The sequence below is a fragment of the Camelus ferus genome, chromosome 6 (assembly GCF_009834535.1).
Source record: "Camelus ferus isolate YT-003-E chromosome 6, BCGSAC_Cfer_1.0, whole genome shotgun sequence".
Lineage (NCBI taxonomy): Eukaryota > Metazoa > Chordata > Mammalia > Artiodactyla > Camelidae > Camelus > Camelus ferus.
In genome coordinates, this window is record NC_045701.1 from 55,133,001 (window position 1) to 55,149,919 (window position 16,919).

The following is a 16,919-nucleotide window of genomic DNA, read 5'->3' on the forward strand; positions in this document are numbered from 1 at the left end:
GTTCAGCAGGGTCCTCACTGAGTTGACAGCCTCTCGGTTGAACTCCAGCACCCAACACTTCCATTACTGCTCATGAACATCTTACCATGAGTGTATAAACTATACAATCAGTGGAATTGTATTTTAAGCTATTTAGTGAAAAATTCCGTCTTTGAGATGTTTGTCAATGGCCTCTGTTGAACTGGGCTCTGATGCCTACTGAGAATAAAAACTAATACATGTATATAAATCATGCCTCACAACAATAGCCATGAACTTCATTGAAACAGCATCTAGACCAACCAGATCTTTAAAAAATTCAATGTAGAACTCAGCAACCATCAGTTTCCTCACTTAAACCTAGGGGCTTGTTAACAGAACTCTAGATAGGCAATAGCTGTTGACTGGCAGAGGAGGAGGGGTTAGAGGGGGGCAGGGGGTGGTGGTTCTCATGGTTAGCAACCAAAACAAAACAAAACAAAAAGAAGAAAAATTAGAGGAAGGAAGAGAGCAGATAATAAGGGTTAAATACTGCAGAACAAGCCTCGTGTAGGACTTCTGCCTCAGTTTCCAGGTCCAGTGTAGGAATGAGAGTGGTTTTTCAAAACAGTCTATGAATGAAACTATGCACAAAACTAAAATTCCACATTGCCCTTTGTGAGGAGATGGTGATGGAAGAGAAGGAAAAAATACAGGCAAGAGGCTGAACACAACAAAACGTCACAGCTATGGTGAAGAAAGTGTTTTCAGAAGGGAGAGATCTATTCGATGTCAGTAAAATCATGTTGGCACTAATGGATTGGAGCAGGACAAGCTAGGAGACAAGGCAGCCAGTAAGTTACTGTACTTGGGTGAGAGATGACTAAGAGTTAGAGCAAGAGTGTTAAGGCAGTCTACAGATACTAAGGAAATACAAGAGTCAGGACTCAAAGCACAAGTAACCAAGGGGATTAAATGAGAAGGAAGAATTCCAAGATGAAATGAATGACCAGATTATAAAGGACCAGCTAGCAACTTGTGTTCAGGTAAAGTTTATTAGAAGGGCTGGCTGGCCAGAATGGACTTTCAAAATAACAGAGAAAGGCGCCAGCCCTAATGCCTTCCCATGCTGATCATTAAAAAGTTTCAAATAAACTTAATTGCTTTGAAAACCTTATTTAATTTTAATTCTATGGTACAGACTGTTGGGCCAACTGACATCATTTTAAGTCCAACAACCCCCATTCCTGGGCTCTTAGATGTCTGACATTCTTTACTGGTCATGTTTCCCCTTACAAACTAATAGCCCCAGGTAATGCCTACCTTGCCAGAGTCAAACCCCACTGCCCTTCACGGACCCTAAACCTCTTACCTCACCTACAACCAGCCAGAGATTGTGCACAAGCCAATAAGGCATCTTGTCACACGACCTTATAAAACACCCCAACAACCAGCCCTCAGTGCTCATGCAGGCATCCCTCACCTGTGTGGCCTGCTGTTGTCTGTGACGGTGTACCCTAAGAAACTCCTATTCCCATATGTTACCTCTGGTATACTCCTTTACCAACCCACACATCACCATGTCACCAACCAGCTGCCCCATTGTGCCCACAACACAGACAACTATGAATATTAGTGTATTCTTTTTATTCCAGAACACCTAAGACCATAATCTTCTCTAAACTAGCAGAAGAACCCACCTTCCTTCTGATCCACACAGAACCCCATTTGCTCGTCTCTGCAGAAACTTGGTGTCCGGTCCCTGCTAGCGTAGACCACAGTCTTCTTGAAGCCAAAGCCCAAGCCCGAGCCCGAGCCCAGCAATTTTTGCTTTCCCTTTTAATAGTTAGCACAGCATCATTTACAGACTTGGTGTTTGATAAATAAATACACACACACTATGTGTATATATTAATATATATTCAATTCTAAGGATTTCTTGAGTAAATAAAAGTACAATACTTACAAATTTAAGAAGATACAACATTCTACAGGAAGAGTTACTGGCTCAAACAAGGACCTAACAGTTAAACTTTAAAATAATGTTAACATGGACGTTATGCTAAGTAAAATAAGCCAGACACAAAGAACAAAATGGTATGATTCCACTCATATGAAGTCCCTAGAATACTCAAAAACATACAGAAAGTAGAACAGTGGTTCTACTGGTTCTAGTGGTTCCAGGGCCAGGAGGAAAGGGGACCAGGGAGCTGTTGGTTAATGAGTACGGTTTCAGTTTGGGATCATGAAAATGTTCTGGAGATAGACTGTGGTGATGGCTGCATACCAGTGTGAATATACTTAATGCCACTGAACTATACACTTAAAATTGGTTAAAATGGTAAATTTTATGTTGTGTATGTTTTACCACAATAAAAGCAAACAAATAAAAATATGCAACACTCAACTGTGCATACTTCAACACAACTTGGATATGTTAGTACAGATGGAACATATTTTGCCTAATTGTTCAAAAAGATAAAACAAATTTGTATCTCTGAAATTTACATACCATTGTAGTTATAGAGAAAATTACTTTAAATGAAAGATTAAGAATTTGTAATTGCATTTAACAAAGTATAAGCCCTGTTCTTTAAAACAGAACTGGAAAAAAAACAAACAGAACTGCAAAGTGTCTCAAGAATAAAACCATTAAAACAGACTCACATTTATAAAGTATAAATGACCACAAAATATATACAATTTTGGTTTTCAAATAGCTCCCTCAAAAGATTAAGTGGGGGAAAGTTTATTAGTTATTAATTCACATTAGAATTGTATCTAATTTAGCTGGGGGTTTTTTTCCCACAATTTTTCACAAATTTCCCTGATCAAAAACTTCATGAAGTATCTTGAAGTCAGGATATTAAGAAATGCCTCAAAACTAAAACTACTTGGCTTTCTCTTTGCTAGAACCCAGGAAGAAAAGCAGAATTCCTAGGGATTACAATTCTCACATATTAAATGGATCTTCACATGAAAATGAAACACAGGCACTGAAAACCTGCAGGGGCTTGATGTCACCCAGAACATGAGCGCTGTAGTCACGCACACCTGGGTTCTGCTCTGTGACCTCTGGCAAGGGACTTGACCAGAGCCTCCTCTGTTTCCACCTCTTTACAAGGAGTATGACCTCCAGGTTGACAGGAGGATCATGTGAGATCACTCGGACACAACCTGGCCTGCCTCCCAGAGTCTGGGTGCCCACAGTCTTCTCTTCAACATCTGTGGATTTCATTCACCAGCATCTAGAATGTTGCTCCCTTGATACACACCAAGGGGAAACTCACTTGATTCTACAGTCAAGAAAAAACACCTCAAAAAATTTCTCATTTCCTGTAATTTTGTCAAATTACTCTCTAAGGTCCTACAATCTGGCTTCTGACCACATTAAGCTATTGAAACTACTAACATCACCCTCAGATAAAATCTCAGTATCAATACTAACACAGATAAATTGTGTACAGTACTTCATATACCCAGGCATTTCTCTTAGCACTTTATGTGTACTAACTCATTCAATCCTCACAATAACCCTATAAGATAGATAAGTACTATTCACTGCCCCATCTTACAGATGAGGCAATTCAGGCACAATTGGTAAGTAACGGGATTTGAAGCCAGGCAATCAGGCTCAAGTCTACTGTCTAATGACCTCTTCCTTTTGTTCCCAGTTATTTTTAAAAGCATTTTCTGCCACTTACACTTCTCACACCTCCCCTGAGGGCTGTCTCTGTTCTTCTCTCACTCTTCCTACTGTCTGAATGCTGACACCTCTCCTCCTCTCACTCCTTTGAGGACTGCAGGCACTCTCCTGGCTTTTCAACTCTCAGCCTTGCACTGATCATTCAGAAATTTAAATTTCTTGCCTTAAACCATCATGCCATCTCTTGGTCTGTTTAAGTCACTTCCTTTTCCTTTGCACTAATGCAAATTCTAACCATCGTCATCTCAAAATCTGTTCCAGTTCTTAGTGCATAACAAAACACCCGAGAATTTATTACAACTATTTTATTACATCCTGGGATTCTGTGGGTCAGGAATTCAGATGAGGCACAGAGGAGATGAGCGGCCTCTAGTCCACAATGTCTGGGGCCTGAGTGGGGACGACCAGTTGGCTGGGGACTGGAATCACCTGGAAGAGTCTTTATTCATATGTCCAGTCAGAATACCTAGATGTGGCCTCTCCATGTGGCAGGGCTTCCTCACAGCATGGTGGCCTCAGAGTAACTGGACATTTTACATAGTGGCTCAGGGCTCCAAAACGTCCCACATTCTTAAAACACTTCCCAATTAATCCAATCTCGCAGTTCTTCCTCATCAGAAAAGAAGGAATATATTAAGCACAAGGTGCTTTTTGCAGACCTTAATTCCTGTAAGAGCCCAGGCAAAGCAGGTATTACCACCCTTTACAAAAAGAGAAAGATGAAAATTAAGTTTAGAGACATGCCGGTACTTATACAGAGTTAAAGGACAAGGTCACATTCAAACTTGGGCTCTTTCTATCTGCAATAAGGATCACAGTGAAGATCAAACTTGCAAATATATACATCTAACTATTTTCCTCTAATTCCAGGGTAAGGGTTTTCAGTAATCTGATTTCTCATTAGCTAGCCATTAAAAAGAGTTGTATTTCTTTTACTCCTAGATTTGAAACAACTTTGTCACAGTGTTTTTTAATTTATCGATTTGAAAATACATGCATATACTTCAAAAGCTAAAAATATAATGAAAAGTCTTGCTTCTACTCATTGGCCATCTGCCCATTTCACATCCCTGACTAGCCTGTGTATCCTCCAATTCTTAATAACAATATAAACATTTTATTGTCCCTCCCCCAACCGTTTTCCTATAAAAAGTAACTGTATCATTTAGGCATTCTAAGGGAGGAGATGAAACATTTAGCATGCTTTCTTCAAAGGCTGCAGTGACTAACCTTGAGCATACATCATTTCATGTATGCAATTCCCAGAGGCTGGATTTTCAAGTAAGATATTTATGCATTTGTATTTGATAGATGTTGCCAAATTATCCTCCATAAGGATAGTTCCACTTTCACCAGTAATATTTGTTTCCCTATAACTTCAAAAATGTAATGCAGTATCAAATTTCTGGACTTTTGCCAATCAAATAAGGGAAAAATATATCTTGGGGTGGTCTGTATACATTTCTCTTATTGAAGGTGAAGTCAAGCATCTTTCCATGCTTTTAAGAGTCATTTGTATTTCCTTTCCCGTGAATTGTCTGTTCACGTCTTGCCAGTTTTTCAATTGTGTTTTGGGCCTTTTTCTCAAATTAATTTCTAGCATCTTTTTATACTAGTATTATTAACCTGGTGTCTACAATATGCGTTGTAAATATTTCTTCCCAGTTTGTCATTTGATTTCATTTCTGTTGATATTTGACATGTGAAAATTCTTAGTTTTTATATAAAGTAGTAAGTATTTTATTTTATGGTTTCTGGACTGAGTCATAAGTAGGTAGCTCTCCACTGCAGAATTAAAGAAATATGTTAGAGATGGGGAAGGGTATAGCTCAAGTGGTAGAGTGCATGCTTAGCATGCCTGAGGTCCTGGGTTCAATCCCTAGTACCTCCTCTAAAAAATAAACCTAATTACCTCCCCTCACCAAGATGAAATAAAATAAAATGATACAATGGTAAATAAATAAAACATTTTTTAAAGATTTTTTTTTAAAAAAGAAATATGTTAGAGAAATTAACAACCTTATATACTTTAAACTTTATTTAAAATACTTTTAAACTTACTGGATAGCTGCAAAGATGGCCTAAAGAGATCCCATATATCTTCTTTATAGAACTCCAGTTAATAAATTCAGAAGGAATTAAAGAACCAAACATCCTTATTTTCAACTTCTAAAAAATAACAGATCTAGGCAATCACCGTCGACTACTAAAACCAGTAGATGAAAGGCTAGTGGGGAACTTTTTTTGTTTGAACACCTTTATTGTGGTATGGTTCCTGTACAGTAAACTACACATATTTCAAAATTTGGTGAATTTTTATAGATGTATAGATGTATACACCAATGAAACCACTACCACAATCAAGACAGCTAACATTTCCATCACTCCTGGTGGGGAATTTTGTAATGGACAAACTGGGCCAGTAACACCTAAAGCTGATCAATTTTAACATCACAAAAAGACAGACAACCAGGTATTTAGTGGCTTCCTAATGGAAGCACATGCCACCACCTACCTATGAAGTATTCTTGACTAAATTTAAGAGTTAATTGGTTGAGGGGGAGGCAGGGAGGCAAGCCTCTAAATCCAGCTACTAGCATATAAGCAATACAGGAACTAAAGGAACATGTTAAACTGGATTGTGAGAAAATAAGCAAAATCCAGAACGTGGGAAATTCTATAGGACAAATGACCCTGTTTCTTCAACAAATTGTTAGGAGATAGAAAGGAATACCAAACTGTAACAAATTAAAAGAAACTTGAAGGCATTTATCAAATATAATGTGTGAATCTTGTTTGAATCCTCATTCAAACAAAGCAATTTGTAAAGAGACACCTGTGGGAGTATCAAAGAAATGTAAACACTTACTAGATATTCGATAGTAAGGAATTACTGTTAAAGTGTGATAATATTTTTAAATCCTTACATTTTAGAGATATAGTTAAATATTTATCAATGAAATAACATATCTGGGATTTGCTTTAAAATAACTTAGTTGGGGAAGGTGTGTGAGGCAGGAGAAACAAAGCAAACAGACATATGTTTATGTAAATGGTTGGGTGATGGGCACATTATAGTTTATATTCTAATTCTGTGTACATTTGAACATTTCTACAATAGTTTCATTGCAATCCTGACAGATTTTCTAGAGATTCTTCCCCACGAGAATTTTGATGTGCCAGGGAAACGGGCCAGTTGCTTCAATTGATATCGAAATATGTTGACTGGCTATAAGGAGCCATCTCACCAAAAAGGTGAGTTTCTACAGATACAAGACTCCGTGAAAGATACAAAGATGTCTAAAAAATGACATCTGGTCTAGAAGTGTTCAGGGGATCCAGTGGAAATAACTTCTGTGGGTTTTTCATAAAGCTAAGTCCCATGCAGGTTTCTTTAGTGTATTAAAAAGCTAGCATTTATTGAATACCTGTGCACAGAGCACTGTGGTAGGAGAAAGACAAGCATAAAGGAGTCCTTGTCTCTAAGAAATTAATTCAGACATTCATCAAGTTATCTACATGAGCTGGGCAATTTGCTAGGGTTTCAAATGTGAGTACAGACAGTGACTGAAGCTGTAATAGAACAAAATTCTAGTGAGTAAATGCCTTCTCGGTTTATACAATCTTTGGTTAACTCAAAACAAATTACCCCTCAATCTAATTGCGATAAACTCAGTGGAGAATGTATAACCATAGGGAACATATTCATTATATAACCTGGAATTAAGAATTACTCATATAATCCAGGATTCATAATTTAGGGGTCATCAAAAATTAGATAGTTGCCCTCTTCTGGCAAACTTTATTACTGCAGTCTGACTCAACCAAATACTGGACTCAAATTAGAGAAGCATACTGCACATGAGTCAGTGAGGGAATGCCCAACATGGCAGTTTCCAGAGCTGGCCAAAGAAAACAGCAGAGAAAATACAAAAAGGGAGGGAGAGGGGAGGTGATTCAAATAAATCAGTAAAATATTATGACTAAGACTAAATAGACTGTGAGAGATTATGATTCTCACTCTCCATCATTCTCCCAATGCTGCTACTTTTCAGATATGATCTTGTGCAAGTTCTCTCTGTGCCTCAGTTTCTTTATCCCTAATAATTGGACTGATATTACCTATCCCATAGGGCTATTGTGAGGATCAATGAGGCGATACATGTAAAGCACTCACAACTGTGTTCAGCACATAGTACATTACCAGCAGTGTTTGTTGTTACTCAGATGTCAGCTCAAGCTTCCACGCTTCCCATCTCCTAGCATAGATCAAGTTCCTTCACTAAATGCTCTCATTGAGCTGTGTCCTTTTAATCACTACATTTCTCAGTCTATCATGTGATTCTGATGAGTATCTGTCCAATAGACTATAAGTTCCATAAGGGAATGAAGGAACTATATCTGGTTTTGCTCATCCTGTGTTACTAGCATTCAGTGCAGAGGCTGGCATTCAATGAATAAATTAAATGAAACCGTAAAGTTCCCAGTCAGTCTTAGGAATAATAGCATTTAGCACTGGTATAGGTTGAACTATATTGAAGATAAGCTGAAGTCCTAAACCCCAGCTCCTGAGAATGTGACCTTACTTGGAAATAACTGCAAATGTAACTAACTAAATTAAGATAAGGCATGTTGGAGTATAATGGACTCTATTCTATGTGACTGGTGTCCTTAAAAGAGGGAAACTTAAGGGAAGTGGGGGGCGGGAGATGGTAATTTGAACACCAACAGAGGCAGGAATGGGAGTAATTCAGTTCCAAACTAAGGAACACCAAGGATTGACAACCACCACCAGAAGCTGGGAAGGGACAAGGAAGAACTCCCCTTTGCAATTTTCAGAGGGAGTATGGTTCCACCAACACATTGATTTCAGACTTGTAGCATGTGAAACAATAGGTTTCTCTGTTTAATAAACAGTCCAGTTTGTGGTACTTTGTTATGGCAGTGAATGAAATGTTATGGCAATGAAAATGAAGCAAGTACCAATTTGTTCGGCATTTCAGAGTTATGTGTAGTGACTTTTCCCCCCAGGCCAGAAAAAAATGTTAATAGATAATACATCCTTAAAAAAAAACTATTTCTTGCTTTTCTCCTCCATTCTCAATGACTTAACAGCTCTCATCAACTTTGACTACTCCCAAATTCCAGTCACATACTTCAACAGTCTTATTTTTTCTTCTTTATTCACAGTACCCTTTCCAGCAACACACAGAACTAAGACCTACATAAATATTCATTAACAAAATAAATTAAAATGAAACTTATTAGTGAATCAAGACTTAAATGAACTACATGCATCCAAAATAGCACCTCTCGATGAGGTTAATTTTTCTATAACATACTTTAAAACTTGGGATATAAACTCATCTTTCAACCACAGTATGGGAGGAGATAATAAGTAAGTGGACTTTTTGCCCCTCTTCACATCTTAGAAGTTGTTACAGTACTCAGTTCACCATGGCGATCTGATTTGGTAAATCACAGAAGTTTGTGATTCAAAAAGAAAAAGAAAACCTTTTGTAAGTGCTGGCACACTTCAGTATGAAGTGGCTAAGATTCATTTTTGTAAATAAAATATCTAATTGCTTCACATTATCCTTAGAGAATAGTTACCATCTTGCAACGAACATGGTTGAGCAGTTTGGGAAGACAGTTAAGAAACCCATCACCTATGGTGTCATCTCCTCTTGCTGTGTTATACACAGGCTCACAAAGTTTCCCAAGATTTGGGACACTGTCACCTTGATTTATGAAAATTGCCCTGACATCCTGGACAAGCTAAAACCTACTTTAACTAGAAATGTGGTAGACAAGTCAAGACTCTCGTGTACTCCCATAAACTCATAGAAAGGACAACTGATGAGACAAGTTATATTCACTTAACCTTTGGCAGATATGCTATCTAAGAGGATGTTCCCATTTATACCCAGTAGAGGACAGGGAAAGGAAAGGGTCAAACACAGGGACTTGAACACCAATGACCTCAGGGAATAGTAGACCCTTCAATTTAATTAAGGTTCTGAATTTTTAAAATAGTGGAAATACAGGAAATACACAGAAAGAAAACCTCATTAAAGTAAAACCTTCAATATGTAAAAGAACTAGGATGTGGTTAAACTGAAATGGGACAGCAACAGATAAAAGTGAGCTGATCCAAGGATCACTTGGTGATGCTATTGTAAGGACAGCCAGTTCCTGGGACAGGTGATAGTGTCTCTTCCAGCCCTCCTTCCACTACAAGCTACAGCCTAGTGGTGAACACTAACAGACTTGCACAACCTTGACACTGGCCCCATTACAGGTGATGACAGATGCACCAATAATAAGGTACACACTGGAAAGTAAAGAAAGGTGCACCAGGCAAGGGTCATGAAGATAAGCTTCAGTACAGGGAAAATGGACAAATTCCTCAAATATCAGATATTAACATCAATTCACTCGGGAGGAACTGAAAACAAATAATAATTTGGGGAATGTAAAATATCAACTTATTTTATATTTTACAACATTGAAGTTAACACTATTAACCAGGAATTAATATACAGAGACATAAAAGATGTTAAGAATCTTACTTACAAGCGTAGAAAAGTGATAGTTTCAAAGAAGTTTGTTTCTATCCAAAACAATCTATAGTGGTCATTCTACAGTGCTTTCTAAAGAAATAAGAATCAGGTATTGTTTTCTCTATTATTTACTTCTGCATTTCGTATAGATTTAAAGTATCCTTCCTTCTCTCTCCCACCCAGGTTGGTGCAGGGCCTGGACCACCACCATTTCGGGTTCATTCCTTTAAGTTCAGCATCTTCCTCGTCATCCTCTCCTCTCTGTCTTCTCTTTATAACTCTAAGAAATCAATATTAAGTTCTTAAATGCAGTCCTCTAGAGGCTTGTCAAACTTTTGACCACAACAAATATAAGAAATACATTCTACATCCAGAGCCAGTACATACCAAACAAATCCTACCTATAAAACCTACATGAAATTTTCTCAAAACATTTACCCTTACTACACGTAACAGACTGATTTTCTCCATTCTGCTTCACCTTTTTTTTTTTTTTTTTTTTAATGCTGGTGACCCAAGTACTAGGTCAGGACTCACAGTTTGAAATGCTTAGTAGATAAGATACAATGATGCATCTAAGTAGCAACATAAGGAAGCAGCTAAGAGATCTGCATTCAGGCTGCCTGGATTCAAACACCAACTCTACCACTTGAAGTTGTCAACCTCCCCGCCTCAGTTTCCTTATCATGGGAATAAAAAAACAGTGTTTACCTCACAAATGAGGATAAATCAAGACCATCCAAATAAAGTACTTATTTGAGCATAAAAGAGCATAAAAAGTATTCAATTAATGGCTATTAATACATCTTAAGTGGTCTGTGGATTTTTTTTATTGTGGTGTAAAATATACATAACACATCATCTTAACCATTTTAAAGTGTACAATTCAGGGGTATTTAGCTCATTCATAATGGTGTACAATCATCACCACTCTCTTGTCCCAGAACATTTTCATCACCCCAAAAGGAAACCCTGTACCCATTAAGCAATCACTCCCATTCACCCTCCTCCCCAGGCCCTCTTGGGTAGGGTGAGAATTAGAGTCCCCAAGTCTGCTTTCAGTTCCTAGGTCCATGGACTTTCTAAATAATAACTTAACACTTGACTAGAACACTTCCCTAAGGTAGAATGATGTGTTCTTTGCAGTCATAGGTCCTATGGCTCAAACTTCTGAAATTATTTCTTAAGTAAACCTTTGGAGACACTTTTGATAATTCTGTGACCTGTCTCAGGGTAAGAAATCCCTCTCTCCTAGGAATGAACAGATGGAGCACAAGGGATTTTTAGGGCAATGAAATTATTCTGTATGATACTATAGTGGTGACTTACATGTCATTATGCATTTGTCAAAACCCACAGAATGTACAACATCAAGAGTGAACCCTAATGTAAACTATGGACTTTGGCTGATAATAATGTGTCTATGTTGGTTCATCGATTGTACCAAATATGCCACACCGATGAGGGATGTTGAGGGTAGGGAAGTATATGTGTGGGTGGGGAGGGCTATGGGCAAACTCTCTGTATTTTCTGCTCAATACTGTTGTGAACCTGAAACTGCTCTTTAAAAAAAGTCTATTGAAACAAACAAACAAAAAATCTCTCTCTCCTGTGAATTCTATAAGGGCAGGATTCCCAAAGCCCGACAAGAGGCTGACTGACCAAGGCCCTAAGAAGATATTTCTTCATTACATCACAGAATATCACCAAATAATAGAAAATTCACCAAATGATGATCTTCATTCTTTAAATTCTGAAATTCTGCTTTTGAAGTTCCAACCTTTTATCATCAAGGGGCAAAACAGTGAACTTGGACACAGAACTAGAGGTCCATTTCTTGGCATCAGGATGTAGAATCGTTTCCTTTTTGGGCCCCACCCCTCGCACCCATTTCCCACCCCTCCTTTGGGGTAGGGTAGACTGGGAAAAAATAACTTTGTTTTTCCCAGAATCCGTTCGATTCAGAAACTTAATTGGGAAATAACCTAGTCAGGGAGGCTACCTTGCAAAGCAGCACTGTTATTCTTTGAGAAATGGTCAGGGCAGAAGGCTTCTTAGGCCAAAGAAGTAAATGTCACCAAGAGGCACAGAAGATGTGAACTGGAAAATGACCTTGCTCTCAGCTGTATAAGTCAGAGTTTTTTTTTACTTTCTCTCTCTCTCTTTTTAATTAATGACCAACACCTCTCAACCAGGAAACAGGCAGTTTGGCCCTCAGACATTTTCCATCCACCTCTCTCGTTCCCACCCTTCCCCTCAACCCCTGCTTCCTGGCCTGACCCCACCTCAGGGGCCCAGAGCACTGGGCCACCCCGGCTTATTCGGGATCGGGGGGGGGGGGGCGGAGGAAGGGGATAGGGGGACACCACGTCCCAGAGCCCAGCGAACCTCCCCAACTCCCAAGAAGTCGCTTTACTGCTTTTGGATTTGGGCAGTGAGGAGAAAGGGGGGAGAAGGCTTTAAGTAGCAAACTAACCCAAGAAACCTCACACCTCAAACTCTGGAAAGCCCGCGCCCGGATTTACGCCAAATTCTGGAAAAGTCCTGAGCTGGAGTGAACTTTATGTGAACAAAAGAGAATTACAACTTTCTGAAGACCTGGGTGCCCTGGCAAGTCAGAGAGAAGTGCCCCAGCTGTCCAAGCACAGGAAGCCAAGGCTTCACCCGAGACCTATCCAAAAATAAGACCTCAAGAGAAGGGATGACCTAGGAAGCCGTCACTTCAACGAGCCCAGGTGATCCTTATCACGGATCCGGGTCTAGCACGTTCCTCGGGCATCCAGCCCTGGGAGCTCAAGCGAAAAGGACTCCAGGCTCCACTAGGGATGAAGAAGTGGGTAGAGGGGAGTGGGGAGACTCCGTGACCGCGGTCCTGCCAACCCGAGACTCGAGGAGACGGCTGCGTGCAGCGAGCCGGGAGGACCCCGCGAAGGCGCTGCAGCTGGGCCCCGGGTGGAGAGGCCGCTGCCTCCCAGGGCGCCCAAAATGCAGTCCCATGCAAGGCCCTCTCCTCGGCGGGACTTCGGAACCAGGGCCGAGGGCGGGATTTGGAAGGTGACAGCACTCGGCTTCCTCTGCCAAGAGTGAAACAACTCCGGAAACTTCCTGGAGCCGGCGCGCACTTCCCGCGGCCACCTCCCCCGTGCCCCGCACGCCGGCCGGTCTGCTCACTGACCTGAAATAGTCTCCTGGTAGCCCTTGGTGAAGAACTGCATGGCCGTGGCCGCCCTCCAGGGCGTCTTAAGCAGCCCCTGCCGCTGGGGGTCCTCGCCCAGCGATCGCAGGATGGACGAGTAGGCGGCCGCCAGGTTGGGTAGGTTCAGCTCGTTGTCCTCCTCGCTGCGGGGCCGCTCGCCCTTCCAGCCGTCCGCCGGCTGAGCGCTCTTGCTCTCCGGCCGCGGCGTCTTCTCTGTGGGAGGACTTGGCCCGGGCCGTGGCGGCTCCCCCTCAGGGAACCCATTGCTGCACCTGGCCCCCCGCGGCTTAGCCGGCACCCGCCCCAGGCCCTTCTCCATGGACCCGCCGCTGCCTCTCCGGAGGGACCTCGGACGCGTCAGGGGCTGCAAGTGAACTTCGCCGACCGTCAATGGGCTGTGGCCGGAGGCACCTGAGGAAAGTAGGCCAAAAGCTACCAACAGGTTCGAAGCCCGGAACAGTCGAGACTGGAGAGCGCGGTAGCGCCTCCATTTTATAGGCTGGCGGCTCGGCCGGCGCCGCGGAGCCCCCCCATTGGCCGAGCCTCCTCGCGTCACGGCGCTCGCCCCGCCCCTCGCCCCGCCCTCGGCCCGGCTTCCCCGGGGCCGGCTGCTGTGCTGCCGGCTGCTGTGCTGCCGACAGCGTCCGCGTCCCTCCCAGAGCCAGCCAGGAGGAATGTGTTGGACCCCCTCAGGCTGTTGCGGGATACACCGAATCCGAAAGGAGGCAGGTGTCCAGAACTGGAACCTCAGCTGGGGGAGGCAAGGTCCGGGTGCCCAATCAGCCCCCTCCTCTTAGGGCAAAGAGGACGCTGCATCGGAAGTGTTCTGGTTCCCTCGCCCTGTGAAAGATGAGCAAACAGGTGGCCTCATCAGGAAAGAGACTGGGGTTCAAGTGTGGGTAAGGAAAACAACTCTTAGGCTTTTAGAGAAGAATAATACAACTTGAAACGCTTGCATTCGTTAGTTAAAAATTATGTCCAACGTACCTGCCACCTAAGAGGACCCTCTGGCCGCTGTCAGGGGGATGTTGCACCAAGTGGCCCTTAGGTGCGTTCTGTATCTAGAAGGACGGTATCTGTGGCAGCCAGAACTTTGACCCTGGAGGAATTAATTTACAAGCAAAGGAAAATTAGGGCTTTTGCTAAAAACCCATTTGCGTTTTGTACAAACGCAGTTGTGGAAATTTGGTGCTGAAAAGTTTTAGAGTGATGTTCCAGGCTCCTTTCCCGTGATGTTGGTACAGATTGTGAAACGTGTTGATCAACTGGACTCTTAACCAGTGACACCTGCTTTGACTGTTTTCTTTAAGATTAAAAAAAGATCACTTGAGCAATAATTTTATACTGCCAAAGGTGAGTTTTTAAACATGTATCCAACTAATATTTTATGATTTGCTCCAGAGAGTTTGTAATGCTGATTTTCTGACATATAAACAGGTTTTAAAGGCTTAGAACCAGACAAACCAGGAGGGAAAGCCCTGGAATTACTCTATACTAATAAATTAGCTCAGTCATTATTAGTAGTAATGTGTATTCATTGGCTATCTGCTCGAGACATAGCCCTGTCTAAACATTAAGGAAAGAAATATGGGGAATGCCTGGCCTCCCAGGCACCTTTAGTCTAAGGTAGAGGAAATATTGGTGTAAGTGGGGTTTTTAAAGATATTATTGGATTTCTATATACTCTAAATATCAAATTACATAAATCAAGAAATATGAACATCCCTTGGAAAGCCTCTTTGTCACTCTCCTAATATTTATTGTAAATGTTTTCCCCCACTGGCAAGTCTACAGTATTTTTTCCCTCTAACTGCACTGCCTATTGTCCAGTGATACTTCCTGGCCAGAATTATCCACTGGGCCTCAAAGTATGTCAGGCATAGCTGGAGACATCATTAAAGGAGGGACTTGTATTTAACAAATACAAGTGGGGTATTTTTTAAATGGAGGAATTCAGTGAAGATGCTTTCAATAATATTTTTTTTAGTGGCAATCTTTTGTCTCCTTTAAAAACACTGTAAATGTTAGCTAATATATTTCCCAAAGCAATTTCTAATGAAATTTTTACCCTAAAAATTAACATTTTCTTATAAACACTGCCACTAAGGCATCAGCATTTTTGTTACCAATTACCAATACAAGGTCTCTGGATTTGTTCTATAAAATATTTACTTGTAAAATAGAGGCAATGCTTTTCAGCCCAATGCCCATAGGTAATGCAAGGGAACTTTAAAATCACCAAGACAATATAAACAGTTTAACAGTGAAATGTAGATAGTTGGCAGGGATGGTTATAAGTAGAAATGGGAGAAAAGAAGGAATAAATTAAAAAGGGGGGTATATCCCACAGAATTAATCAACATAAAATGTTTCAGCAGTGACTCTATGAGCATTCACAGCCAGGAATTGTAGCAGCATTCATGTTTTTAATCCAGGAAGGGATCCATTTTCACCTTGGACCCAACCTGGGAGTTGCTTTCTATCAAAAATCCAAGGAATTTTTTTTTTATTCTCCCATTTCTAGGGCAGTAACAGAACAGAGGAGCAAATGAGTGAGATACACAGCACCAAAGATTGAAAATACTGCAGGGCTACAGACATACGTAGTCACTCACTAAGGTTAACGGGCAAACTAACATTGGGCATTTGGCAGTGGTGATTGGAAAAAAGCAATCTTCTTTAAGTGCACTTGATGGAGGTTCTATATTTGAAATCCAAACTTTGAAGGAGATTCTGGATCAACATGGACATAAGATAATAACAAGGTGGACACAAGAAAAATGTCCTTGTTCCACTCCTAACTTTCAGAAGGTAGCCTGTGGAGTCAGTGCAGTTATGAGATGTCTCACTAAATCCCCCAAATGTGGGGAGAAGCAAACTGAATGGAGGCCTTTACTGCTCTTCTCTGAATGAGGAAGACTAGAACAAGAGAGAAAACGGGAGAGTATGAACACTGAACTGTCTCTCTGAGATGGAAGGGAAGGCTCAAGGGCGCCTCACTGAGTTAAGGAAACTGTCCACAGCCCAAAGGTACCTCACAAGAGAATAGCAGACATACCCCAAATAGTCATTTGTCCCTGGAAGAGGATCTTTAATACCATCTCGGAAGAAAGGGTAGATGCTAAAATGAGGGACGTTAATGACGAGTCCACCCACTATAGCTGAACTCTGTCCTAAACTTCACAATCCCTCATGAAAGACGGGATATAACACGGTCTCCTCCAGCCCCAAACTGTAGCAGAGTCAGGAAAACAAACAGGCTTCCTCTGTAATGGGAAACATGAAGAAGTCACCCTCAATAATAAGAGGCACAGACAGGAGGCAGAGAAACAGCATGGCAACTGCTGCAAACATACAACAGCCAACTGAAACAAAACTAAACAAAGAGAAAATAATATGGCACGTAGAAGATCCAATGGCAAAAAATGCAAGTGAGGAGAAAAGCCAAGCTCATGGAATAGAAGGAAATTCCTCACAAATGTTTTATGCTACAGAA

The 16,919-nt window shown here is 41.1% G+C and overlaps 1 protein-coding gene across 1 annotated transcript in view; it reads right to left on the reverse strand.

The window, feature by feature from the left end:
* GCH1 (GTP cyclohydrolase 1) overlaps nt 1–14,320 on the reverse strand; it is a 48,191-nt gene extending 33,871 nt beyond the window's left edge. The window contains exon 1 of the mRNA XM_006180853.3: nt 13,403–14,320. Within this exon, the coding sequence (XP_006180915.2) occupies nt 13,403–13,742 (340 nt within the window). The 5' untranslated portion in view covers nt 13,743–14,320. The remainder of the gene's footprint in view (nt 1–13,402) is intronic.
* Between the last annotated feature and the right edge of the window lie 2,599 nt (nt 14,321–16,919).